This window comes from Gadus chalcogrammus, chromosome 12, assembly GCF_026213295.1.
Source record: "Gadus chalcogrammus isolate NIFS_2021 chromosome 12, NIFS_Gcha_1.0, whole genome shotgun sequence".
Classification (NCBI taxonomy): Eukaryota; Metazoa; Chordata; class Actinopteri; order Gadiformes; family Gadidae; genus Gadus; species Gadus chalcogrammus.
In genome coordinates, this window is record NC_079423.1 from 29,187,419 (window position 1) to 29,214,089 (window position 26,671).

The following is a 26,671-nucleotide window of genomic DNA, read 5'->3' on the forward strand; positions in this document are numbered from 1 at the left end:
GGCAAGAGCTGCTGATAATATCATGTTAAAAAGGCGTGCGGTGAGAACGATTCCAGAAGAAGCAGTATAGGTCTCACCTCGGACGCGTTGTCGGCGACATCCAGAACGGGTGGTGTGAATCCAGAGGCCTCGGTGTTCCCGGTATGAACACCGATACAAACGCTACTGCCTTTATCCCCAGACACTGACACGGTGTGCCCTTTGACCCTCCTCAGGCTGCGAGCACCATTTAAAGGGCTTACGTTGAGAAGGAATGTGTCTGTGTGTTGTTTATGTGGTTCCGTCTCACGCCCAATCCACTGGATAGGGTGCTTGTTATCTTAGATTTTACTCCATTCGGTCAGTAGAATGACAATGTAATAATAATCAATTCACTTTTACCCACCACCATCCTTAGCAGGAGCAGTTTTGTATGTTCATTCATGAGGTTTATTTTGCCCTTTATACTTTACCTAGGTTAGTCTCGGTGAGTACTAACCTAGGTAAAGTAGTACTGAAAGTACTGAACGGCTATTGTGCTGCATGCACAGAACACACTGTGTTCTATCTTATGTGTTTTATCTTATGAACACATATGTCACCGACTGCAACCAATTGTTGTTTCCAAGAAATCGATGCTCAAAGGGATCCAATACAAACAATCCAGGCGAACACGTTTATCGCAGTGCTTCAGTCCACAGACGTGGCACAGGCTGACTCAAGTGTGACTCAAAAAACATTCGACAACCTTGTATTGAACCTTTCTTTTCATGAAACAAAGGGATTATGTCATGTTTGCTTCGAGGAACTAGTACGATGTACAAACCACGAATATTAATCCATACCGCGATTAATCTTCTCAGGGAGACTTCTTGCGCTTAGAAGCGGCTCTGCTTCAGATTTCCACTTGTAGCGGCGTGGGCAATGAACGGACGACCCCCGCAGACGTACCAACGACTGGCGGTTTCACTGGGGCCCTGACGGTGGGTGGACGGGAGGGATCCCTGGTTGACGAGCAACAGGAGGGGGCTTGTATCTTCGTTACAGGATACCAGCGGTGGAGAATGAGATTGTGTCGCTCTGGCGGACCGCAGGGTCTCTGCTATCTGCAACACAAAACGTTGGCATGTCGCTCGCAGGAGAGCCCCCCCAGTGTGTCGAACACGTGATACTTCCTAATGCGTGTGTGTGTGTGTGTGTGTGTGTGTGTGTGTGTGTGTGTGTGTGTGTGTGTGTGTGTGTGTGTGTGTGTGTGTGTGTGTGTGTGTGTGTGTGTGTGTGTGTGTGTGGGAGTGCATAGTGTACACATGTTCTGGTGCAAAAGGATGCAGCAAAACAACATTGCCCTGAAATTGTCAGGATGAGAGGAAGTGTGGTGGGGGGGGGGTGTGTCTTCCTGAAGACACACAGGGTCACATACTGCTCCCCTGAGACTGGGGTGTGCGACACTGCCCTGACATTGACTATTCCTTCCCTCTCTGTCTCTCTGTCTCTCTCTCTCTCTCTCTCTCTCTGTCTCTCTCTCTCTCTCTCTCTCTCTCTCTCTCTCTCTCTCTCTCTCTCTCTCTCTCTCTCTCTCTCTCTCTCTCTCTCTCTCTCTCTCTCTCTCTCTCTCTCTCTGTCTCTGGATTTCTCTCATTATCTCTCTGTCTGTCCCTCAATGGCTCTATCTCTCTCTCTCTCAGTCGCTCTCTCGCTCTCTCTCAGTGCATCTCACTGTCTCCGGTTCAAAGCCCCCCCCCCCCCCCCCCCACACACACATCTCTCCCCCAAATCCCTTCTCTCTCCAGCCTCCCTCTTTCCCCTTATCATTGCTCAAAAAATCATTCATAATTCAGATGCATATTAGAGTGTAGGACTACAGCGTGATCGGGCAAGAAAGCCAAACAGTTGAGCACAGACACCTGTTTTATGGGATGGATTTTGGTAGTCATGGGCATGGCAGTGGTTGTGGTCGGGCTGTAGGAAAGGAGGGGGGGAGGGGAGGAGGAGGTTGGTGGTGGTGGTGGTGGTGGTGGTGGTGGTGGGGGGGGGGGCAGTGTGCTGAGTGACCGTGAGGACGGCGAGGATGGCAGACAGAGCGCCCTGCGGAGGGTGACCTCGCCGGCCCAATCAGTCGGTAGATACATCTGCGTCCCCGTGTGTGGGAAAGCAGGTCTCACAGGAGTCTGTGAACCCCGGGGTTCAGGTTTCTCCCATGGGAGGGGTGAAGGTGCTCCCCTTTTTGGGGCGGATTTGGCTGGCCTTGGGAGAGGAATTACCTTGGCCTACAGCTAGCGGTCAGGTGGTCCTTTTGAGTAAGCAGCGTTATTAATGGCCGCGGGGGTCTGTGGCTCGCGTTTATCTATCCTACGTCTGTGATTCCACACAACTCGAAAGGATTTCCCGCCCCAATTTCATTAATGATCTTACGATCTTGTGTGGAATGAGGATACTTGCGAGCTGCCCCAACTATCTGCATTCTATCTCCGATCTGTTGTTTCACAGCCGGCGTTAATGCACCCCAAAACCCTAGCCAAGCCCGCCGGGTTTTGGGCTGTTTTGAAGGCTGTGTCCCCGACGGTGGAGTTCCATCTTAGCAGCGGTGCACGTGAGTTATGGCGGAGGATGGCACGCAGATAGAGTAGACACCCACCATGTAGGCCTACTTCCAGCGAGTCGTCGATGCCAAAGAATAAATCAAGCTGAAGACCTTGCATCTTGACATGGGAGCTTAGATGCAAAATCGATTGATCAGCAGTTGTGAGAAAAGAGGGGATGTCTGTTAAGAAATACCCTGGCACTTTTTAAAAAAATGTTATGTCTCACATCCTTCATATTTGACGTACACAAATCTGTCATTTAAACAGCAGCGAATAAAAGTGTTCATTATATTTGAGATCTGTTTGATGGGAGAGAGAGAGAGGGAGAGGGAGAGAGAGACAGACAGAGAGAGACGGAGAGAGACGGAGAGAATGAGATAGAAAGGGAGAGGAAGGGAGAGAGACAGACTGACGACAGACAGACAGCCAGGAGGCCAACGGATCAATTTTAGGGTCCAAAAGTAGACGTTATCGTCATGGCTTATGGGATGCGTCTTGTATGTGTGAGTGTTATCGGATATCTGTATCCGATATCACAGGGCACATAATCGTGGTGTTAAGCCATGCATGTTGTGATGGTGTTCCCTCCGGGGCTTAGTCCGTCTCTCCGATGGCTTATGCTGATGTCTGTCCACATTGTCAGCACTCCGCAATTATTGCTTTCCTCGAAGAAAAACCTGTGTTCCAGTCATTGACCTTGCATCAGTTATGTCCAACTTTTTCATACAGCAAAAAACCCTGTTCCGGTCATGATTGATTGTTAGTAAGGGGAAATACATACCTAAATAAAGATAATAGTCACTTTTTGTCGTTTTTTTGCCATTAAATTGTAGAAAATTAAATGCCTGGTCATCTCTTCAAAAGATTAGGCCATAACTAACAACTCAACAATTGGCCAGTGTACCGTTTCTTCGTGGTGTTTTTTAATCCAATTTTTACACACTGTGTTTTGAAAGTATTTTACTCAAGGACTTAACACAGCAGAGCCAAGGCTGCTATCCAGAGTGTGCATTGGCCCACAACTACGCACCTGAAGGGATAGGCTGTGTGTGTGTGTGTGTGTGTGTGTGTGTGTGTGTGTGTGTGTGTGTGTGTGCGGGTGTGTGTGTGTGTGTTCCACATTGTGCACTCCATTTGTGTCAATCATTTATCATGTGGCTCAGCATAGCCAGTTTCAATTGTGACAATTACATCACGCAAGTATTTCCAAACCGATACACTCTGCAGATGGAAACGATATACTTCCTTGTGTGAGTGGAATGAGTGTATGTGTGTGTGTGTGTGTGTGTGTGTGTGGGGGGTTGGGCGTGTGCGCGTGTATGTGTGTTATCGGTGAACACCCTGTTCCCATGTATCCATAACGACACACTGTCACATGCCAATCTGCAACGGATGACTCTTCCCTTGTGTTTAAAGCTGGAGTACATGAGGGGAATCTCTGTCTGTCTCTCTCTTCCTCGCTTCTTTCTCTCCACCTTTTCCTCCTTGGATATGTTTTGGGAGATTCTGGCTGGGGGGCTGAGCACCTCAACTTAAGAGATGTTCAGCCTAAGAGACAACATTGCTTACATATAATCACTAGCACACACACACACACGCACACGCACACGCACACACAGACACAGACACAGACACACACACACACACACACACACACACACACACACATCAATGCACACATAGTGGTGTTATTGCACATCTACACACACGCACACAAACACCCACACCCACACAACACTCTGTCTGGTTAGCTCCTGGTGGAGAAACACACACACGCGCGCAACCACACACATACACACATAAATGCACATAGGGGTGTAATGCACATGCACACACACAAACAAACACTCATGGACAAGCTTGCTCTCATACACACACACACACACACACACACACACACACACACACACACACACACACACACACACACACACACACACACACACACACACACACACACACACACACACACACACACACACACACACACACACACAAACAGGCATCCTGGCTCCCTAGGCAGCTTATTACCAAGTCTTCCATATCAACAAAGGAGAGACTTACCGCTCATTCAAACATATTAAGGAGCAGTGTGGAGCAGCGCGTGTGTGTCTGTGTGTGCACGCGTGTATGTGTGTGCACGAGTGCGTGTGCATGTGTATAAGTGTGTTGTGTGTGCTTTAAGTAAAAATGAATCGATGATCCGCTTTCATTTTTATAATGAATTCCAATTAGCAGGATATGTTTTTCTCCTGAGTGCAGAATGGCTCCAGAGAGCGATGGCAGAGAGATACTTAGAGGACCTAATAGAGGCCATGAGGAGAGCGGGCAATGAAGGTCTTCCAGCCTTGGATGGAGGCTGATGGCTACAGCTATAGGCTATTGCTAAACCTATAGGATACGTATCATGTGTAATAATAATAATATTAAATTTGATTTATATAGCGCTTTTCTAGGACTCAGAGTCGCTTGTAATGGTGTTTTATGTTAGAATAAATGTAGTGTGGAGAATGGTGCGAAAAAAGTCTCATCAGAGGAACCCCCAATGCCTTGAGTGCCAACCGGTGGTCGTTCTGTGCGATTCAACGGCTTGTTTCTGACGATGGGCCCCTGTGTTACCCTAATGGAGGCCCTTTCTGGGAGTGGCCCAATCCATGAGAAACATGCAGGCTGGTGAACCCAGGGTCCGTGTGTCTGCCGGCGTGTTTCTCCTCCAGCACTGTGGGTGGACTGCCCATGTGGGGCAGTGGAAGATGGTCAGCTTTTTGGGTACGTCCCGGTCATTCGTTCATTTTAAAAGCTTTAGGTTGTGTGTAGTGATGAAAGAACGTGATTCAAACAACAAACCACTTCCAGCTATTCTGTGTACACCCGTTTAAGCAGGAGATGCATACATGACATGTTTTTTGCCATAAAGTTGAATTTGCCCAGTGAAAATATTTAATGTGCAGTGTGTCGTTCGCCTTTGTCGATCCCTTTTGTCTTCGAATATTTGTCTTTCTCGAAAAAAACTAAAAAAAATGTACAACTCAGATATAGTACAGATGAAAGACTTTTTTAATCAGTCAAAAGGAAATAATTCAGTTTATGTAAATGTGAATAACAATACTATTAATACTAATAACTACTAACTTCCTAATTTATTATAGATATTATTTATTCTGTCCAATGGAAACAAGAGGATTCTGCCAAAGTGAGACGCTGTAAAGTGAAGTGGATAAGTGAGGATCCTTCTGTTTTGATCCGTTTACACTCACCTCTCAATATCGACATCAAAGAACACAAATCAAAAAGAAGATATTCTTAATACCACAAAACGGCTGCCAGGTGAAAGAACATACTACAAGGCTACTGGCTCACTGTGTGCAGCCCGATATCCCATCATGAGAGCCGGGTTTATTACAAGGATGTTTGTTATGCTAAGCTGCTGGGGCTGTGCGTCCCAGCTCCACATGTGTCGTCTCTAGTTTGTAGTTGCGTCACTATTGAACGGGAATAACCTGCCACATGGTTGTAAACAGATATAACGCAAACGTGAACTGCGGTTGATTCACTTGAAAGTGAATAATTCAAATGCATTTCATATGCATCTCCACATGATGAAACGATCCATACTGTGTTGATTTACAGTCGAGGTCGCTCCAACTCGTCCGTCATGCAACGTCCAACCTCCAATGCCACGATAAACTTAGAAGAACTCTGAATTTGAAATCGTGATATAAAGTATTTCCAAAAAATATACACTATACGATAAACAGATTTGAACATGAAAGCCTAATATAAACGACTTCAAACGTATACCGACGAATCTTTACATAAGACATATCGCTTGATTTATAGTTGGCAGTGTGCTTTTGGTAGCGCAGACAGTCCGAATCCGTATTTCTTTACGGGCTTTGACGGTGATCCAGTCCGGGCTTTGCGGCGCACCGAGCGTGCCCCAGCAGCTGACTGGCAGGACTTGTTTACTGGTGGAGACCCATTAGAGACGAAAGGGGGGAACCTGATGGGAGAGGTACCGCTTCAACGGGAATAGAAGTTTCCTCATTGGCCGTCTTTTTAGGCTTATACCTTTGTTTACCTCATCCTTGGACTGTCGGAGACGGTACATTTACTTTAACTATATCGTCAGCACAGAGACCACGTTTGCTGTTAGCTAGCTGCTTCGCCCCCCCCCTCAGCTAATCTGAAAAAGACGGGCGGCGTGGTGTCGACTTTTCTCACTTTCCGACACACTGCCGCTTATTATTTTTAACAGTTGATCAGATCGGCCGTGGTTCATTAAACGAACAGGGTTTTTCCACCGCCGAGTCCCTTTTTTGTGCGTTTCCCACCGGGTTGTCCATCGGTCCGCGCCGGCGTGGTCAGCGGGGTGAAGGAGTTCAGAGGAAGGTCGTCGGGGAAGCGATCCCCCGGCAGCACGTTTCCCTGCACGTACTCCAACACCACCTCGGTGATGTGGACACATCGGCGGGTTCGCATCTTGGAAAGGTGAGCTCCAGCGAGGAAAAAACAGGACGGGACACTACAGCAAATACGTGAGATACACGAGAGACCTGTGGACTTAAACAAAACAACAACAACAACAACAACTTAACAACAGTCAACGCTGGTTTCTAATTTGGTGTTATTACCAACTTACGACCCAAAACACTGGGCTTCGTTGAAGTGAGATCGTGCTCCTTACTACAACTCACCGCTTTTGGACTTGGGGTTTTGACTGTTCGTTTGGAGAAAGTAGTTGACTGGAGCAGGGCATACTTGCCATGGAGTGAACCCGTGTCGAACGGCTCGCAGTCGGGTATTCCTCGCAGATCTCCTCGGCGAACTGGATCTGTTTTCCTGGATCCTCCGGTACGCTGTGATAAACAGATGAAAGACAACTACCTTGTGCGCTTATGGAACATGAAGCTTTTTATCCGCACTTGTTTCGCCAGAACCCAAGACCACGTTATTTAAGTGGTCGGACTTTTGTAAGGGTCTCATCAAACTCCCATCGTTTTAAATCATAATACAACCACGTTGGACCCCGGCCCCTTTAGGGGGGGGCAACACCATCTTTTTTTGCCAGTGTATTAAAACACATTTGGATTTTTATACGTTTTGTTATTATAACATACCTATTATAAAAGGACGTTTTTTCTTTAGTCGTCGATTTTTTATGAACTTATGCAAGAGGAAATCACCTGGAAAGGCAACATGGGATGCTGGACGTTTAAACCGCAAACACCAAGTGTGTTTATTGTAGTGTGCATCTGCATTGCATGCCAGGCTGGACTATTGAATGGCGAAAGTAAGTATACTTTTTTCGTTCTTGCAAGTTTAAATTGCTGCATATGATTAAACTGCATTATCAACAGGAGAAATAACGAATGCACACATTGGTAGAACGATAAGTAGTGCCAATACGAAAAGGGCTAAACGAAGCGTCCTCATTTGCATTTCATTGAGGTAAAACGAATACATTATGGTGAATAGATATTTATTATCAGCGCAGAACCAAAACTCGTCCCCAGAGAGGAAGTTACTGTTTGACACTGCAGGTATATTCCCCCTGTTGTATGCTTTTGAGGTCTTATTCCTGTAATTAACAACAAGCCACTACTTGTTGACACACAGCCTTTCATTTGTATTCCCTGGTAAAGTTATTTAAGAATACCTTAGCCCCGCCCCTCTCCTTAAAGATATATTATTGAGGCCTGTCGTGGATGCATCAGCCCCAGGGCCAGATTAGTCGTCGTGACTGGACGAGAGGGGTCTGTTGCAGCGGATCTAAACTGGGAGTTGCAGGATTCGCCTGGCGCCCGTCAGCACCGCTAGGCCTCTCACGGCGACAACAAGGCGCAACAACACACGCGCACGTTGCTCTCGCCAGAAACGTAAACAAATGTAGCGCACACACACACACTCGTCTTCGGAAGTTCTCGAAATCCCCGTTATAAGGGGCGGATAAGCCCCCCCCGTGATACACTTTAACACGCGTCCGAAACGAGGGCTATCATAACGTCCTCTGCCAGGGATTACTATCACGGTGCGAAGTGTATCAATGAACGCGATTTCCAATTAATATACTGCACTGACAGCGTAGTAAATAATCGGCATCCATTGCCCTGTTACGTGTATTTCTGTGTTTATGTTAGCGATGGAATTGTTTGAGTGGGAAAACGATTATTTAAGCGGTGTTTAAACGAACACCATTCTACAGCAACGTTAATTTATATAATTTCTTCATTTTATTTATTTTAACTATCGGACTGGATGTATAGCGGTGGTCATGCAGAAGAACCTATTAGACTGTTCCATAAATAACCTCCCATTAAGCACTTTTCAATACATGTCCACATCGACGTTGATAGTAACCATTTTAAATGATGAACACAATTGATGAATTGATTATATATGCAGTAACACTGCCTGACTTTTAATTGCCATTTGCGTAATTACAAGCTGCTTTTGCCATGTTATGGCTATTTACTTCAGGGTCGATCAGGAGGCAGGGGCTTGAGAAAGAGGGTCTCTGAATACAGGTCTACTGGTATCTCTTTGAGGGAATGGAGCACATGTCAATACTCAATTCCTTGGAAGTAACTTTACTTAACACACTAGGGCTGCTATGCCTTAGGGTGGGGAAAAGACAAACAACCACCAAAAATACGTCAACAATTTCCTTCTGAATCCACACGTTATCGTAAACCCACATTGACCGTGATTTTCTGACAGCAGGCTGAATAATGTAACATTGCCTTCTTTTAACGGGTGGTGGACTTGGTTGGTTCTGATGGAGGAAATGTTTGTGTGAAGGTTTTAATCTCGGTAATCAGCTCTCAGAGGAAACCACTGAGCTGTCTTCTTTCCTTGGATAACTAGCGAAAAACAAGTTGTGCAACTGAGAGCCATGCCCCCTTCTTGTTCCTCTCTCAGGCTCATGAAATGCTCTTTTTGAAAGGCGAGGGTGTGTGTGTGTTTGTGTGCGATTCAGTGTGTCGTTGTGCATATGTGTATGTCGCCTCCTGTGTATGTACAGCTTTTAAACTGGCACTTTCAGACCTATGGTACGTAGGGTTGGAAGGGAAACAGAAGATCAATATTGGTATGGCTCTTGTGCTGGATAGTAGAACACAACTAACAAGCGATTAAAAACATAAGCAAAAAGAAAACTTGAGACGGTTGTATGTGTGATGCGTGTCTTTTGGTGTCGGTGTATGGCAGCCTCTTCGTTGGCTATTTGGAATCCTTAGGCACCCTTCACTGAAGCGAACAGTGGCATTTTCCCACAATACTTTGCATGGATTGGAATGTGTTTGAAGTGGCCCACCCTGTAGGAGAGAGAGAGAGAGAGGGAGAGGCTAAGGGAGAGAGACCACGGTGTATACATTCTCATTAACTCAGTGCTTGGCTTCTTACTAGCACCCTTCCGATCCATGAGCGTTCCCAATGTTTTCAGTAAACTCAGGTGTCTGTTTTCTTGAGTGCTGTTGTAGAAGGGCCCAAGCTTCTGAACGGCCTTGCCTGTGAATGGACAGCTCTGGAGCTGCTTAATGCTGTCCAAACTTCAGCCTCTGGTTCTCCTGTCTCTTGTTTTCCCGCACCCATGTCATGGATTCCTGTAGTTGATTATTTTTATGCTTTTAACTCTGCACTTGTTGTTTTAAGATGTACCGCCAAATTATTTAGTTTAGAGGAATCCATGCTAGGCCAGTGTCTTGTCGGTGAAACGGCAGCTACAGTACTGTCTATAGATTTCTACTGGGTTCTTGGTCAGGTCAGAAACCACTCCCCACCCGTTGGGTGTCATGTGTTTGTGGTGTTGTCCAGAAGAGCTATCTCGGCTACTGTTGGTGGAAAGGTTCTGTCGGAGGGGTTCCTTTATCTCTAAAAGTAGGCTCCCCCTTTCAACTTCTTACTGCTTGCCAAGCATTTTCTTTATCTTGTTTGTTCACTTGTGTGTGTGTGTGTGTGTGTGTGTGTGTGTGTGTGTGTGTGTGTGTGTGTGTGTGTGTGTGTGTGTGTGTGTGTGTGTGTGTGTGTGTGTGTGTGTGTGTGTGTGTGTGTGTGTGTGTGTGTGTGTGTGTGTGTGTGTGAAGCAGTGTTTCCTAAAGCACCTCGACAGTGTTACCAATGTCAGAAGAAAAACACCACCTGACCTTTGACTCCCTCAATGAATTGCCTTTTGATGTGTTGTCGAAGTGAGAACAGTACAGTCTTGGAGCATATTTACCTGAGTCCAGTGTTGGCTGATTCAGCAACGTAGCATAGCATGTTTATACTGCATTATACTGTGTCGTTTTGATACTATGCTTTTCTTTTCTTCATATGCTAATAGTTGCACAGAAATATTAAATTGTATATTCCAGAAAGGGCTTTATTAGATCTTGATAACTTTCACATAGCTAAGGATTAATTAAACACACCTATAAGCCGAATAGAAAAACAAACAAAACAGAGAAAAACTTTTTTACCAGCAAATAATGGTTATAGTCTACACACTCAATTGAACCAAACTTGCTTTAGTGACATATATACAACCATTCTGGATACCTTGTTTTGAGGATTAAGGCTCAAAAAGCACCATTTTCTTTCTCAATATAGCCATGTCGTGCCGTCTAAATACACACTATGTACACCAGCGGTACCGCTTTTTCAAGAAGAAAATTGTGTCATTTGTTGTAGCACTTACTAGGGATGCAAACAATTAATCGATTATCGATTAATTGTCGATAAGAGATTACTCGATTAAAATAAATTACTTGCAATTAATCGCATTTTAACCCGTAATTCCCCAACCGTCCACGTGAGGGCGCACTTGACGCCAGACGTACTTGACGCACACGCGGGAACACAAGCGGGAACACAAGCAAAGCAGGGCCGTGTTCCAATACCCGTACTTCCATGAGTATACTTAAAGGAAGTATACTATCCGCACTGGCTACTACGTACATTTTTCAGATGCGAGTGCTGTTCCAAATCGAGTACTCCGTGGTGCACTAACCGGAAATTACGATCACGACTGCCGCCGTGGCTCCTCCCCCGCAATAAACATCCCGCTTTGAACGGTGAACTCTTTACGCCTAGCAGCTATAAAAAGCTATAAAAACTACAAAATGACTATATTAATGCAGGCTATGTGGAAAATGCGCCGACTTTGGCTCAGCCTGGCTCCGCCTCTTCTGCTACGTAGCTATTGGTGCGTTTTAATATCCATCCGTCTCGGAGCTCCGAGGACGTTGCCTAGCGACACGCACAAACACGCCCCTTTTCCTCGGAAGTCGATCTCGCCATCTCGTTTGAACTCAGCGGTGACCGAGCGAGGCTTCCGAGATAGAATTGAAAATGGATGCGCCCAGTGTGACATTCAGTGAACCGTTTTCATTGTGTTTGGACCGCTTTGGTGGTTTAAATCGCAATTTCAATCACTCGTATTGCTGTAATAACTTACATATGCAGAAGATACATTGAAACATGAAATGAAGTGAAAATTGTAGAAGTTGAAATGGCTGCGTTTTCGTATGGTGAAAACGCACCGTTTCATTTATATTATTTCGTAGTCCTGAAATAATATAAATGAAAATAGTAGTAGTAGTCGGCCAATGCTACCGCAACAATAGCTTTCCGGGTGGCGTCCATGTTTTTCTCCGACGACCTACGCTCAAAACATAATAAAACGATTTTAGTGTGGGCGTGGCGTCCGATCCGAGATCCGAGTCGGCTCGCAGAGAATACTCGAACGCACCATTATGGCTGTGTCACGTTAAAATTGTACCGGGGGCGAAAATTGTACCGGCCTACGTCATCGTTTGTTTACATCCTGACAACCTGCCCTGCAACAGACGACGCGATGCAGAAAACATGTTTCCAAACGACGAAATAACATAATACAGATAGCGGATCGCTATCTGTATTATGATAGATAGTGATAACACTTGTTTTTACTTTATATTTGTATTGTATTTAATTGTTTAATCGAAACAATAAAAAAAATTGCCCGCGAAACGGGCGATCGCGTCAAATGACAAATGTTTTGCCCGCGAAACGGGCGATCGCGTCAAATGACGTAGGAGGGTTCTTGAAACATAATACAGATAACGGATCGCTAGAAAACACTTGTTTTTACTTTATATTTGCATTGTATTGAATTGTTTAATCGAATTTAGCTAGTAAACTGAGTGTTTTAAGCAGGTTTCATAGTCTAGAATGTTCAAGAACCTTCCTACTTGATTTGACGCGTCATTTGACGCGATCGCCCGTTTCGCGGGCAATTTTCTTTATTGTTTCGATTAAACAATTAAATACAATACAAATATAAAGTAAAAACAAGTGTTATCGCTATCTATCATAATTCAGATAGCGATCCGCTATCTGTATTATGTTATTTCGTCGTTTGGAAACATGTTTTCTGCATCGCGTCGTCTTTTGCAGGGCAGGTTGTCAGGTTGTCAGGATGTAAACAAACGATGACGTAGGCCGGTACAATTTTCGCCCCCGGTACAATTTTAACGTGACAGCTGCCGTTGAGTACGGGGAGTGTCCTTCGATCCACACTTCACGATTAGCCCGTTTTGAGTACGGCATCCGGGTCCTTGAAGTATACTTCTTTTCGCCGGATCTGAATTGGAGTACTTCGTACTCAAATTTTGGCTAGTAAGTACGGACAGTACGGGTATTGGAACACGGCAGGACGGAGTGCAGTATGGAGCCACTTTAAGTTGGTTAATGACGACAAAGACGCCAAATGCACAATATGTGGAAGTATTCTAAAGTACAACAACTAAACGACTTTGTTGAATTACCACCTAAATGTGTCACATTCAGAAGGAAATTCAGCTTCTCAGAAGAATTGCCGCTTATCAATTAATCGATCATCGATCGATAAGATGAAACAACTATCGATTAATGAATTACTCGATAATTTGCATCCCTAGCACTTACTTCTATTTACCTGAATAAAAGTCCCACAGAAATCTCGCACTGACAACCAGAAGTCCAGCGATCCCAGTGTCATATGATTAACATGGACTCTCACAGGAGCAAGTAAAGGAGGCAGGCAGACCAACCGGCAGAGGGATGGCATCACAATGCTAAACTCAAGATGCACCTTTTCCTTCTGTTTGGACATTGTGTGCGTTAATGTTATTGTTTTGTGTGATACTGTCATGCTTGGTCTTTTGAATGTGATTGTGTGTTTTTTTTATTCCCAGAACCGATCACTATACTAGAGTGAACAGTAAACACGATTGCAATTCTGATAGAATCCTACAAAGTATTTAATATAAACCTCCTGCCTACTACAGTTGTGTGTTTCCTGACACACACACATACACACATGTACACATACACACACACACACATGCACGCACGTACACACACATACACACACATTTCAAGTAAACACACACCAAGTGCCATTACGGCACACTGCAACCATCTTATTCGATGGGCCGTGTTGCTGTTTGGACCTGCTCTATTTTAACTGTTGGCGACTTGGCACTGTAATATTCTGTTTGAGCCGTGGCTGTAATGCAGGGATTAGCATGGGGTGCTGTCGGAACCCCCCCCTCCACCCCTAGATGACTGCAGCAGACTGATTTGGTGATGAAGCCACTGTAGACGCTCGCCGACTACTAGTGTATTATTGATGAAACAATATCTGCTTACATTTCTGAAGGAGGCGATATAAGACGTAGCTCTTTCTGACCCCCCCCCCCCCCCCCCTCCTCTCCCCCGCCAAAGCACATTTTAGGTCATGCTTTTTGCTTGAGTGAACTCGGGTGATGTAGACAATTCGTGACACCATACCACAAAAGACAATGAACGATAACATTGAAATATTGATATTGTGGGAGACGCCTTGTAAGGTAATATTTTGTGCGGCTGGTAATGTTGAGTTTTGGGTTTATCTGTTGGGACAGACGTGTAGATCTTATGTCTCTTCACATTGTCCCACCTGGGTTCATATATACATACATATGCGTGTGTGTGTGTGACTGTGTGTGTGTGTGTGTCCATGTGACTGACCATGATGCTCTTAATGTACTCAGAGGTCTGTTATATGAATATGGTGGGGTTTAGAAAGTCGTTAGTAAATAACTACCAGACGTGAATCATGCGCACCACACATAATTGCATACGTCAATGATACATTTGTTGACTACTTATAATAATCATGAACATTATTATAACTATGACGGCCAGCAATCACCCAATGCTATGATATCGCACCAGAGCAACAATCAGCAGTGCCTTTGAATAGCGTTATGGGATGCTTCATGGGAAACAGATGGATTAGAAGAGAATTATCATGGGTATTGATCTTATAATGAATTCAATCAATTAAATTGGGTAAATTTAGTGAAATAAAATAAATATGTTATTTGTTTTAGGCAATTATTGTAGCCATCTAGTACCCAGAATCGTACTTGCAGGCAATACTGGGCCGTTTGTTGACCTTTTGGTTCTTTGAAGCACACTGGCAGATGTAACATTTCAACCAATGCAATCATAACATGCTCCTTTTTATATACATCCTGCAACGGGCTAACGCAAAGCCGGCTTGTGTTTTATCTTATATCGGCACAGTCCCAGCAAATCCTGAAGGACGGAGCTGCAGACAGACTAGGATTTAGGAAAAGGGAAAGTGTGAACGTGAAAATGAGTGCAAAGCTGGAATCCAAAGTTCATGGGATGTTTTATTGGACTCACGCAAGAGCTGATCTGAGTGAGTGTGACACACCTTTTGGAGTGTTTGTACCGTGGATTACCGGAAGGCACATGCTGTCAACATGCAGGACTTGACGATTGTGTGTGTGAGGTATGTTGCAAGCTTGAGATACCAGCATTTAAAAAGCAAATGCAGCCTAATTTAGTCACTTTTAAAGCAACGCCAGGAATGTTTACAAGCCAAACTTTTTGCTGCCCTCCAAACTGCAATAAGTGCCAATGCTGTCGTAAACATACTTGACTTTTACATGACAGATTGTAAAGTCATTATTGAGGTACCACTGTCCCGTTGCTTGCCTCTCAATTATGGGCAAATGGTAATTTCACTCAGGTTGTCAATGAGCAGAGGGGGCATGTGTTTTATGGAGGACCAAACCCAAGAACATTTAAAATAAGTAGGACTAAATGGTAACTCAATTATATCCTTTGTCCTCATCCTGCTTCCTCTGTACTTCTTCCCCCCCCCCCCCCCCCCCCGTTATTGTTTGTTTCATCTCCCTATGTGTCATCAGTGAAGAGCACATGAGAAGGTTGAATAATAGCGCATGAAAGTTGTTTTTTTCCCCTTTACATTGGCCTGGTGCACCTTTTTAAGTACTTTGATTTATACAGTCAATGGCCCATACAGTTTTTTATCTCCCCCCTTCTCATCTAGCCGGGTTGTTCTCTTCCTTTCCTTCCTTCGGCTTCTGACACTGCCCCTCTCCCGCGCCTCGTCGTCCTCCTCCTCCTCCCTCTCTTCCTCCTCCCTACTGTTCCGCTAAAAGGGTGAGAGGGTTCACTCTCTTCTGCTGACTTGTTTTTCTGTCGCGCTGCAGATGCGCACAGCCGGCAGACTCGCCTTCCACATGAAGACCCGAGGCGCGCGCACACACGCACGTACACACACACACACGGGTACACACACACACACACACACACGGGCTAACGCATGGACACACGTACACAGACACGGACACACACACACCAACCTGCTAATCCTTCTCTCTATGGGATGGGAAAGCCTCCCCTCTCGTACCCTCTTAGAGGTGTGCATGCCATCTGTTTGTCACCTCTCTCTCCCCCTGTCCCTCTCACTCTGCTATGTTCTATTATATCGTCGCCTGCTTTAGTCTCGTTTATACGAGGCTGGCTCACTCCAGCTGGGTCCGACTGATGCTTGGCATATACACCTGCACATCATCATCATCAACACCAGCAAAGCCGCCACAAGGACCTCTTGATTATGCTGTGTGAGTGTTTGTGTGGCTCCTGATTTGACGAGCACACTTGCGCACGCGCACGCACACACACACACGTGGCACACAAGTGTTTTGGCAAGGGGCTCTGTGTTTTGTTCTGGAGAGAGGGGACTGCGATGGGTAACTATGGTGACAGCAATTGTTGTCAGCGACGGGTTACTACGGGGACAGCGATTGTTGTCAGTAAGTTACAGGGCTTTGCTGTGTATATCTGAAAATATGTTTGGGTACATCCAATCCCTCCGAGGGGGTTTCACTGTCACAGGAGTAATGTGTTTACTGCTTCCATGCATGTTCTAATGTGCCGAAACAGTGGTGTTTATAAGTTGTTCCTCGGTTTCAAAGCCAAGAAAGAGAATTATTAGTGTCTGTATCAGACAAATATTGTCTGCATCAGACAACTATATTGCATTCCCGATAAACAAAGATGACGGTTGTACACATTTGCTATCTTAATGCTTCAGGATACTGTAACATGACGTGTTCCACTGCCTCTCATCCGTGCGTGCGTGCGTGTGTGTGCGTGCGTGGCGTGCGTGTGCGCACTCTGGTGAATACGTGCATGAATGTGAGGCGCACCCTGCATGCATGCTCCTTTTCTTGTTATTTGTATGCCTGTGAAGTGGCGATGTTCTAAAATAAGCCGGTGCCAACCACGATGGCCGTAAGCCTGACCAACCCCGACCCAGCGCGGGCCAACCTGGGCCGTATGGCGGAGCACCCAACTCAGCCAGCCACCGAATCATGCTTTAATTCTCTGAAGTACGCTCCCATGACTCCACTGCTACTACTACTACTACTACTACTACTGCTGCTTCTACTACTACTACTACTGCTACTACTACTACTACTACTACTACTACTACTACTACTACTACTGCTGCTTCTACTACTACTACTACTACTGCTGCTTCTACTACTACTACTACTGCTGCTTCTACTACTACTACTACTACTACTACTACTACTACTGCTGCTTCTACTACTACTACTACTACTACTACTACTGCTGCTTCTACTACTACTACTACTACTACTGCTGCTTCTATTACTACTACTACTGCTGCTTCTACTACTACTACTACTACTACTACTGCTGCTTCTACTACTACTACTACTACTACTACTACTACTACTACTACTACTACTGCTGCTGCTGCTGCTGCTGCTGCTGCTTCTACTACTACTACTGCTGCTTCTACTACTACTACTACTACTACTACTGCTGCTTCTACTACTACTACTACTACTACTGCTGCTTCTACTGCTACTACTACTACTACTGCTGCTTCTACTATTTGTATTTCTATTTTTGTATTGTATTTGTCTTGTGCTATTTATGGACCTGAGTCTGAAATAAAGTTTTCAATCAATCAATCAATACTACACCTGCTTCTACTACTACTACTACTACTACTGCTTCTACTACTACTACTACTACTACTGCTGCTACTACTAACAATGCTGCTTCTTCTACTACTACTACTACTACCCAACTACTACTACTACTACTACCACTACTGCTGCTGCTACTCCTACTGCTACTACTACTAGTACTAGACTAGTATTCCTAGAACCCTTTGGTTCTCTGTGGATGTGTCCATGTCGTTGAGGTCACTTTATGGCTGTACTCTGCACACCGCCACACTGGTTGCCTAGCAGCCGACACATGTTGTTGTCCTGCTGGTAAGTGGCCGAGATAAGGGAGGGAGGGAGGGAGGGAGGGAGGGAGGGAGAGAGAGAGAGAGAGAGAGAGAGAGAGAGAGAGAGAGAGAGAGAGAGAGAGAGAGAGAGAGAGAGAGAGAGAGAGAGAGAGAGAGAGAGAGAGAGAGAGAGAGAGAGAGAGAGAGAGAGAGAGAGAGAGAGAGAGAGAGAGAGAGAGAGAGAGAGAGAGAGAGAGAGAGAGAGAGAGAGAGAGAGAGAGAGAGAGAGAGAGAGAGAGAGAGAGAGAGAGAGAGAGAGAGAGAGAGAGAGAGAGAGAGAGAGAGAGAGGGAAACAAAATAAAACGGAGGGGAGGTGGAGTGCGAGCGAGAAGGAAAAGGGAAGAGAAGTAAGAGAGCGAGAAAGAGGGAAGGTGAGGAGGAAGGAGCGTGTCGAACTCTGCTGGGAATGCACACGCTGACAACAGACTTTAGGAGAGAGAGAAAAAGAGACAGAGAGGAGAAAGTGATGCAGAGATCAAAAGAAAGTTTGTGTGTCTCCTGCTCTGAGGCACTGGTATTGGACATTCCCGACGTGTACTTAGAGTGAGGAGGGCGCTTGTTGACGCACGCCTCACTGAATGAATGGAGGTCATTTTACAATGCGAGGGAATGGCCACAGGCTCTGGACTTGTCTATCAGAGACGCGCTAACAGAGATGGATTTGTTACCTGTGGAAGGGGGGGGGGGGGGGGGCGGGGCGGGGGGGGGGGGGCAGTGTTGAAACGACATCAGTGTGCCTCAGTGTTGAAATATTAGATGGAAAAACTCACACAGAGTGAGGTGGGGGTGGGGGTGGTGGTGGGGGGGGGGGGGGGGGTTGGCCGGGGTTCCGGAGGAAAACCAAACATAAGAGGGTTTGTGTTTTTGGTGTTTATGTGGTAGGTAGACCCCCTACCCCCCCAGACCCCCTAATTTGTAGGGTTGCAAAAAGGGACGGGGTGCAAATGTAGTTCTTGATGATGTGGATTTTTACCACAGTTCTTCTTAACGTGCGGTATTATTATAGTTAGTGACAAAATGGCACAGACGACTATGTTCAAGATCACACAAACGCATACAAAACAACAGGGTGGCATTTTAAAAAAAAAAATATGGGAGAGATGGATGGATGGAGAGGTGAAGAAGATGTGGAGAGATGGGATGTGTGGGACCGAAGGCTGTCCCGTCGTCCTTCACTCTGCTTCCTCCATTCCTTCTATCCACCTGCTTGAACATCTCTACATGAAGTCTAATCCGTTGTACATTTTTGCTTCATCTTCCTCTCTCACTCGGCACACACGCACACACACACACACACACACACACACACACACACACACACACACACACACACACACACACACACACACACACACACACACACACACACACACACACACACACACACACACACACACACACACACACACACACACAGGGCATCCTCCCTGGTTTGCATCAAATTGACCATTTTACCGTTTTAACCAACACTTCTAGCTGGAGGTCAAGCCAACTGTGCCGCAAAGGCAGTGTTGGCATGCTGGACCATTACCAGGACCGGGCCACTCCCACATCTCACCTGCATGGCCTCCACACCTAGTTCCAGCATCAGTGTTTTTACGGTATCTAGGGAGGTTTTTCGTTCCAGCGGTCGTGCTTCATTGCGGTCCAGCTCCACCCTCTTAAAATCGAATTGTGGCCAACCACTGTTGGTCAGGAAGCTTGTGTAAAGGCAAGCCAGAGGTAACCGCTGAACAGGGGGGGGGGGCGAGGATCCCAGACCCCCACATTCATCCACAGACAGATCCGTCTTGGAGGCATGAGCGGAGTAGTCTGTTTCAGAATTGTCTCGATGAGCCTCCCGCTTTAAATATATTCCCCTTCGGGTTGTCCTTCTCCCATGCATCTCCGCTCTCCTCGTCGAGAACATTAAATCAGACCAGCTAAGTGGTGCTATTACCAATGTAGTTAGTGCGGCCCGAGGAGCACTTCCTGCTGCTATCCCCGGGCGAGGTACGGCCGTCAAATCGTTTTGATACAGTGACTTTTGATCGTACAACCACGTACACGGCCAGACGCCGGGGCGGCGGCCTGCAGAGGCTGACGGCTGGCTGCCGGAGCGGCAGCCAGCCGTAGCTTATCCCGACCCACGCTCTGTGCTCCGGTTTGCGGGTCGCCGTGTCGGTAAGGGGCCAAGCCCTGCAGCTGCTGCAGTGTGGCTGGAAGCGGAGCAGAGGAACGCAGCCCGGCCTGCCTGCCTCTCAGCCCCCCCCCCCCCCCCCCCCCCCGCTCACCACACCAAGACGCGGAGCAGATCGCCGCACCGTAACGTGGGTAGATGAAAAGGAACATGGGAATTTTTGCAGTATTACTCACCCGCGTTTGTGTGTGTGTGTGTGTGTGTGTGTGTGTGTGTGTGTGTGTGTGTGTGTGCGTGCGTGTGTGTGTGTGTGTGTGTGTGTGTGTGTGTGTGTGTGTGTGTGTGTGTGTGCGTTTGTGTGTGTGTGTGTGTGTGTGTGTGTGTGTGTGTGTGTGTGTGTGTGTGTGTGTGTGTGTGTGTGTGTGTGTGTGTGTGTGTGTGTGTGTGTGTGTGTGCGTGTGTGCATGCTCTCTGCCCATCTGCTTTGCACTGTTGTGCTCAAACCTCCCCGTCCACTTCGCAGACGATCCCCTCCTGTTCCTGTCTTCTCTCAGCTCCAAAGCCTGGCTACTATTTCAGGAATGTTGTCGCCACATGCACAGCTTTTTATTTGTTTGCCGCACCACCTGGTTGAGCTGTTTTGTGAGCGTTTGGCCAGAAGGTGTGTGTGTTTGTGCTATTGAGGGTTTTCCCCCATGTTGTTTTTTTTCCCCAGATGGGAATCTCGTAGCTAGTTTACAGTGAAACCCTGTTGCACGGTGTTGTTTATGTAAATTGCATACCACCGAACCGGGTAACACTTCAAACGGATTCATAAACCGTAGTAAGATGTAGCAACTCGAACTGACAGTAGGTGCACCTAGGAAAACAAAACAACCACAGCTTTAGCATAACATTTGCAATTTGACACTGTACTCCAAAATTTGAAGTTGTTTACATCTTTTGAAATTACCTCAGTGTGGAAGGGTGTGGCTAGGGTTGAAATGTCTCCAAACCATCATTGTGCTCTTCCATGGCCACCAGCGGTGAGGCCACTTGCGTGTGAACGTCTACAACTACATTGTACTGCATCCTGGGGACGTATCGGGCGAGCGAAGGGTAGCGAAGGCGAAAAACGGTTTGCTTTTCGGAACGACAAATAGGGAAGTGAAGAGAGAGAGAGAACTTCTGATAGACAATGGCTGATCTTATCTGCCGCAGAAGAGGACCGGGGCTGCACTCAGAGCGCGGTGGGCCGTGGGGCGTGGGGCAACCACTGCTTCCCTGTACTGGAGGTTCCTAAAACAATGACGATTATAGACAAAGGGGAAATGTGTCTGTGTGCACACTGCGCGGTGTTCCGCTATGGTCAGTGTTGAAACCAGGTGTTTGAATCAAGACAGTACCTCAGGCCATGCTTTGCATATCGCCAAATGTTTCACCAAATGGGCTGTTTATACCACTCGGGTGTATTAAGCCGTTTGGTTTTTAGTCAATGGGATTAACATTAACATTAAGGGCATTGAGCAGACTCTTTAATCCAAAGCGGCTCACAATAAGTACATTTGTCAGAAGAAGGTGAAAAAAATATGTCGCCGATATATTACCAATATATGGCATGAAGTTAGAATGAAATATTTTGACATTTCTGTCATGTATCTTAATACACTGGGATGTAAACAAAGTGAGGGCTCTTGGATGGCTTCCCGAATGCACTTTGAAAAATGAGTGAGTATGGATCTGATGGCAGCCTGTGCGCCGACTGCGTGCTCTCTATGTGAGCGCGTTGGCCTTACCTTAATGACTCTTATAGGACTGCACGGTTCACTGCGTGAGTCAGGCCGCACTCACAGCATGCGTCTCAACGCCTTCTCTCGTATCCGTGTTTCACATTATATTAACAACGGCCTCTCGCCGATCATTGACGTGAGTCTGACGTGCGTCTGGAACACTCTAGGCCAGACCGGCCACACCGTGATGCACTTATTGCCGAAGGAAAGGCTCAACGTAATGCCCTTTCAGTTTCAATTATTAACTTTTAATTACTATTATTAATGGAATCCGTTAACTAGGATGAGATGCGTGTAATTCTGTGGTATGAGGAGTTACATATTACCACATCTTGGGCCAGGGTAGAGACTTCATACGATGAAATATTGCAGCATCTCACTGTAATCATCCCTGGAGCATAATAATTGTTGTCTTGTGCTGCATCGGACCACACTGAAGGATTGATTCGTGACGCAGGCACCTCAAGGTTGGCCAGTCAGGTTGAACGAAGACGTGGGCCGCCGGGGAACAAAGGAGACTGACTGCACGGCAAAGTTATTCTGTTCAACCTTTTGAGTATCTTCGAGTGCGTCTTTCAACTCGTCGTGACAGCATGCAGAAGTGGGTTCAGCGCACGGCTCTATTCTCCCTCTGGTCCTCTCTCTCCTCTCGCTGCCGGCGGCCTCGCCTCCAAGGTCACGGCACGATCGGCGGAATAATAAACAACAAGAGAGACTGTTGTGGTTTGAAAACAAGTGACAAAGACCCTGCGCCTGACCGGGCCCCCTTTCTCGCTCTCGCTCTCTCTTCTCTCTTTACTTCGTCCTCCCCTGTCTTTCTCTTCTCCTCTTTGCTCGTCCATCAGCTTGTTTCTCTTTGTGCGTGTCTCCCTCTCCCCTCGGTTGGGCCCGGTTGCTCCAGGGGTCGGCCAGTGGCGGGTGCTCGGGCGGGTACAGCCCCCCCCCCCCCCCCCCCCCGATGGGGCTCAGATCCGGGCCCCTCTGCTCTCACTGGCGAGCCCGTCCGGCAGCTCGGAGGCAGCGCGTCGCCGCTGCCCTTTCTCCCTCCGCTAGAGTCTGCCGCGGCCTGGCCGCGCGCCCCGGCTGTAATGGAACCTGAGGCTGTTTATAAATAGGCCAGACCTGCACCCCTCCCCATGCTCGTCAATGGGAGGCTGGCTCTCGCCAACGGAGGAACAGGTGCACACACACTCTCCGCCCGCCGGGCCACCAGTCGATGGCCTTTTTGTCTCCCCGACTATTTAAAGAGCGCCCATTTCACGCATCGCGTCGGATGCCGTATTTTTTTTGTTTTTTGGTTTGGTGTGTAACATGCTGAAGGATCGACTGAGCGGAAACACACAGCCTGTGTTCTGTGTGTCTCTCCTCCCCTCCCAGGATCGTTATTCCATCTGTCTCTTAAAGTGTCCGCAATGCGTTTCGGTCCGCGGACCGACTTCGTCTCTGAGGGGCGAGACGGTACGTGTTGATCACGACGGCTCACACGCGATTCCTCAGCATCACCGTTCGTCGTGCGGTCCTCGCGTCTCACGATGCTGTTTCCTCCTCTTCCTCCTCCTCCTCCTCCTCCTCCTCCTCCTCCTCCTCCTCCCTTCAGTTTGCTGTCATATGCGCTGAGCGGTCTATAACGGCCTGATCGTCGCAGGGTGGGACGTCACCGTCCTCGGCTGTCGAAGACGGGACACATATTTTAGCATGCTATGTTGAGTCCTCCATTACTTTTAATACGCCAGCAACACCAGGTTTCACACAAGAATATCATGAATAGCCTTTCAGCAGAGTTGTATTGTCGTTTTTATTGTTGTGTTAAAGGGTCTTGTTGTGAAACTCGCAAAAAGTAAACAGAATAAAAAGGTTTATTTTTATTGCCGTGCATTTTGGGGGTTTTAATAAAAAATGGGCATAGGCTCTCAAGGTATCCACTTTGCTGGTTATCGATCGCTCCAGAAACCAGTATACGCTCTGAAATCCATACCGGTGGTACTCGGCCAGAACGGGCCTCCCGTCTCATCTTCTCAATTTGCCGCCGTGTTTGACTCTCTCCACATGCCATCCGTCTCTGGCCCCTCGCAGCCCGCTACTATTCGTATTGAATTGACACATTCAATGCTCCTGTAGAGAACGTAATTCTATAAATAAACAGCAGGATCTTTCTGAAATTGTAGCTATGTTATGATGGAGGCTTTGTGGAGGCCTTTTGGGTTTCTTCTCTGGGAACTCAGTCGCACCCGGCTTGAAAAGAGTCAGGTCTGTTATAGTGCTGTTTTTCGCTGTGTGCCCTTAGGTCGACTGTCATCCTGTAACGTAGCCTTTCAAATCCGTACTCTTCAATGCACAGCGTTGAGATGACAAACTGGCCAGTGTTTCTGCTGATTCCCACAGTGACTGTTGATGTAGATTGAGTCTGATGTCAAGAACGTACAATATTGCCTGTCATACTTTATGGGCACTGTTGAGGCCATAAAATACAGATAAAAAGCAGTCTCTGTGCCAAAACAATATTTACTTAGAAAACAATGTGCATGTGTTCCGGTGCATAGTTCCCTTTTGTAAATTGCATCAATCCACTGGGCTTGCTATATAGCCCGGCTGTAAACAATTAATAAACAACCGCTATATGAGAAGTGTAGGACTGCCACAATCCAGGAAATCTCCCTAGAACTCTATAGTTCTGTAAAACTGCATGGAAGGTATCGGTGATCTTTCACACCATTGTTTTCTGATGTGTATCAGAAAACAATGGTACACATGCATTTTCCAACGGGCATCGTGAAAGCTATATCTACAATAGCCTAATAAAGGCTAAAGCATAGATCATTTTGGCTGAATAAATTAAATAAAAATGATCCTGACCAACGATTTAATAATTGTTTTAATTGCCAGTTATTATGATATAAAATATTTGGCTACCTGTACTCTACCCGGTATATCTATAAACAAACCAAATATCAGGCTACCATCTGATCATCCCCCTAATCCTGAACCGTGTCCCTGGGGGGAGGGGCCGTCTTAAGCCAGCCCTAGAGACGTCCAAGGTCCTCTCCCGCCTAAAGCGTAAAGCCTTTCTTCCTCTGTGTCTGTCTCAAAACCCCCTGTCCCCCCCTCTGCTAAAGAGAGAGAGAGAGAGAGAGAGAGAGAGAGAGAGAGAGAGAGAGAGAGAGAGAGAGAGAGAGAGAGAGAGAGAGAGAGAGAGAGAGAGAGAGAGAGAGAGAGAGAGAGAGAGAGAGAGAGAGAGAGAGAGAGAGAGAGAGAGAGAGAGAGAGAGAGAGAGAGAGAGAGAGAGAGAGAGAGAGATGCCCGTCCCTCTGCTCTCCTTTGGCAGTGCATGCTCTGGTCCTTAATGGTATGGCCCATAATTGAACAGTACAGTGTGTCTCAGTTGGTCTATTCTCCTTTCCCCTCCTATACAATACCCCACCCCCCCCCTCTACATCCTCATTAGTGGCTGATTGGGTTGTTATTGTAATTAAGAGGGCCCCGTCGGCCAGTGAGAGCACCGAGCAGTCTCGGTACGGGTGGTCCCTCAGTGGGGTGGGGTTATAGAAGGGGTCACTGTCATTGTCTGCCAGAGTTCTCCAAACACAACATCCCCCCCCCCCCCCCACACACACACACACACACCCCCATTGTAATCTTTCACGTTAAACAACAGTTGTTATGCATCGATGTTTAAACCTCATAAAAATGTTGCTGGATTTTCTGTTCTCAAACGGTGTAAACACAGAATACAGAATACCATGATAAAGTTTGATGCCAATGGTTGTCCAATCATCAGACTTATGAAAGGCTGAAGACGAAGTCTAAGATGCTCTCCTCTCTCTTTATACACCTGCACACCTGCCTCTCCCCTTCTCCTTCTTATTCTCGACTTACTTATCAACACACTGCGCCATTCCCCTTCACCTGTAAACTTTTCAGGGCCATGCCATCGGCCGATCGGTAGCTAGCTATCTTAATAAGCCCTTCATACGGTTTGTATGTTGTCTGTATGTGTCTGTGTAGCCTGTCATGTAACAGTGGGCCATAGGGGCTCTCCATTCATGCATGTGATCGCCAGCCATTCCGGAGGCCCCCTTACGTCACCCCGCCTGCCTCGCCGGGCTCCGGTTACACAGCCCTCCCCTTAGCTCCGTCCCCCTCGCCGGGTCCCCTCTCTTTTGCCCCCATTTGCCTCTAACCCTTTTCACCCTCCGCTCTTGAGATTAATACAGCTCCCCTCCCTTCCCCGAACCTGGGAGGGAAGAGAGCGAGGACAGGGCGCGTTGTTTTAAAGACACAGTGGCCCTTTTGGCTCGACCCCGATGGCGTTACAGTCTGCCCCCCCCCCCACTGCCCTACCCTTGACCACCCCCCCCCCCCCCCCCCCCCCCCCACCCCCCCCCCTCCCCTCCCTTCCTCCTGCCATCTTTCCCTCATCAGTTCAAAAACAAGACTCCATTTTGTGGAGGGAGCTCCCAGCCGCAGTACAGCTTCCCCCATATGGCCCGCTGGCATGCTTTAGTGTCAGCAGAGCCCTGCCAAGACATCTAAAGTATGTGCTCCGCATTACTCGGGGTGGGGGGG

The 26,671-nt window shown here is 46.9% G+C and overlaps 1 protein-coding gene across 1 annotated transcript in view; it reads left to right on the forward strand.

The window, feature by feature from the left end:
* Window positions 1–6,485: 6,485 nt before the first annotated feature.
* insrb (insulin receptor b) overlaps window positions 6,486–26,671 on the forward strand; it is a 69,062-nt gene continuing 48,876 nt past the window's right edge. Inside the window, 1 exon segment of the mRNA XM_056603297.1 lies at window positions 6,486–7,854. Coding sequence (XP_056459272.1) covers window positions 7,731–7,854 — 124 coding nt within the window. The 5' untranslated portion in view covers window positions 6,486–7,730.